The sequence below is a fragment of the Hirundo rustica genome, chromosome 10 (assembly GCF_015227805.2).
Source record: "Hirundo rustica isolate bHirRus1 chromosome 10, bHirRus1.pri.v3, whole genome shotgun sequence".
Taxonomy (NCBI): Eukaryota; Metazoa; Chordata; class Aves; order Passeriformes; family Hirundinidae; genus Hirundo; species Hirundo rustica.
This window is the reverse complement of record NC_053459.1, coordinates 4,094,590-4,096,417: the sequence shown is the minus strand read 5'-3', so window position 1 is coordinate 4,096,417 and position 1,828 is coordinate 4,094,590. Positions and strand designations below refer to the sequence as shown.

The following is a 1,828-nucleotide window of genomic DNA, read 5'->3' as shown; positions in this document are numbered from 1 at the left end:
TGGCTTTCTGGAGTATGTGTGCACAAAGGAGGCTCAAAACCAGACATGTAATTGCATGATGTGGGTGGGAGGCGTGGGTTGGTGGTGTCCTTTTTCTTTAAAATACTGGAGTCCTGACTCTATTCAGGACAACAGTCCTCGATTTTGATGAGACAGGGACAGGGGGAAGAAAAAATAGATTCAATAAAGAGAATTTGGTTGAGACATGGGTAACAGGAACAGTTTGGGGTACAGGTCAGGTGCGGCCAGGCTGCCTGGGAGGAAGTGCTGGGAAAAGGCAGAGGTTTGGGCGGCTGCTGCAGCTCTGCAGAGGAGCCACTCTCGAGAACTCGGCTTAATTACTAATTAGCTTTGAATCCAGCTTTGGACTCTGCTGTCTCCATCCGAGAGATGCCCTCCCCTGGCTCTGGCCGCGGCGGGGATGGTGACCCGCGGGATCGGCTCTGCGGCCATCGGAGAGGGCCAGGCGCTCTCCGCCGGCTCCCGAGCTGTTTCTGCCCCGAGTGACCCGTTCCGTGCCCGGTTCTCCCCCCGCCCGTCCCCTCGGTCCCCCGGCGCTGCCGGGGCCGGGATCGCTCCGGGGCAGGATCAGCTCCGGGCCGGGTCACGGCGGGGCGGAGCGCGGCCCCACCCCCGGCCGCGGCCATGGCGGCCCGGGCGCTGCTGAGCGGGGCCGGGCGGGCGCTGCTGCCGGCCCGGGCGCTGCTGCCGGCCCGGGCGCTCCCCGCCGGCCCCGGGCCGTGCCCCCGCCGCGGCTGCGGGGAGGCGGCGGCGCTGCGGGCCGCGGGCTTCAGCCAGGAGCAGGCCCGGCGGCTGCTGGCGCTGCAGCCCCGGCTCGGCCCCGAGCAGCGGGAGGCGGCGGCGGCGCAGCTGCTGCTGCTCGGGCTGAGCGCCGAGGCCGCCCTGGCGCTGCTGGAGCGGAGCCCCGCGCTGCTGCGGCTGCCCACGGAGCGACTCCGGGAACGCGCCGAGGAGCTGCGGCGCCTGGGGCTGGACGGAGGTAGGGCGGCGAGCGAGGGTGCGGGATTGGGGGGGGACACCGGGGCTCTGCCGCTGACCCGCTGCCCGCTGTCCGCAGGCCGGCTGGAGCGGGCGGTGCGCCGCTCCCCGCAGCTCCTCCACGTGCCCCGGAAGAGGCTGCGGGCGGCGGTGCGGCTGCTGCGGGAGCGCTGCCTTTTCACGGCGGAGCAGCTGCGGGAAGTGCTGGGGACCTGCCCCGCCGTGCTGCAGGAGGAGCCGCGCACCCTCCATCACCAGTTCCAGGTGAGGAGCGGGACCCACCTTCCTGCCGGAACCGGCTACGGGAACGGGGCTGTGCCTGACACCTCCCGTTCCGCCCGCAGTACGCCTACTTCAGAATGGGGGTCCAGCAGAAGGAGATGGTGAAAGCCCGGCTGTTCCAAACGCCCTTTGCCGAGCTCCGGAATCGGCACATCTTCTTGGAGCGCCGCGGGCTCTACGAGACTCCACACAAAGGGCAGACTCAAATTAGTAACCCCAAACTGAAGGACATCCTTCAGCTCCCGGAGGAAGACTTCCTGGCCAGTCTGGCCTACTCTACCCCAGAGGAGTATGAGGTCTTCAAGAAGCTGCTGGCTCGAGAGGAGGAGGAGAAGGAAGAGGAGGATGTGGATGCACTGTACGCAGAGGACGATGATGATTTGGACAGTGGTGGAAGTGAAACAGCCCGGGAGTGAGGAGGTGAGGCTCTGAGGTGCCCAAGCCCTCTCCTGCTGCTGCACTCTCTGGGTGCTTTGGGCTCCTACCCCACACCAGCACTAGCTGGATGGGGTGCCAATAAATCCCATCCGTCAAATACAAAAACATT

The 1,828-nt window shown here is 66.6% G+C and overlaps 1 protein-coding gene across 1 annotated transcript; it reads left to right on the top strand.

Annotated features, from left to right (window-relative positions):
• The first annotated feature begins 645 nt into the window (after window positions 1-645).
• Window positions 646-1,824, top strand: MTERF4 (mitochondrial transcription termination factor 4). Its single transcript, XM_040074343.2, has 3 exons — window positions 646-1,000; window positions 1,079-1,263; window positions 1,344-1,824. Exons 1-3 carry the CDS (start codon window positions 646-648, stop codon window positions 1,695-1,697), a joined length of 894 nt encoding a protein of 297 aa, XP_039930277.1. The 3' UTR covers window positions 1,698-1,824.
• The last annotated feature ends 4 nt before the right edge of the window (window positions 1,825-1,828 follow it).

What these genes read in the sequence shown, in the direction of transcription:
- MTERF4 (XM_040074343.2), top strand. Translation starts at nt 646, where the DNA reads ATGGCGGCCCGGGCGCTGCTGAGCGGGGCCGGGCGGGCGCTGCTGCCG. An exon ending in GCGCCTGGGGCTGGACGGAG is followed by an intron (nt 1,001 to 1,078) that starts GTAGGGCGGCGA and finishes CGCTGTCCGCAG; the next exon opens with GCCGGCTGGAGCGGGCGGTG. An exon ending in CCCTCCATCACCAGTTCCAG is followed by an intron (nt 1,264 to 1,343) that starts GTGAGGAGCGGG and finishes TTCCGCCCGCAG; the next exon opens with TACGCCTACTTCAGAATGGG.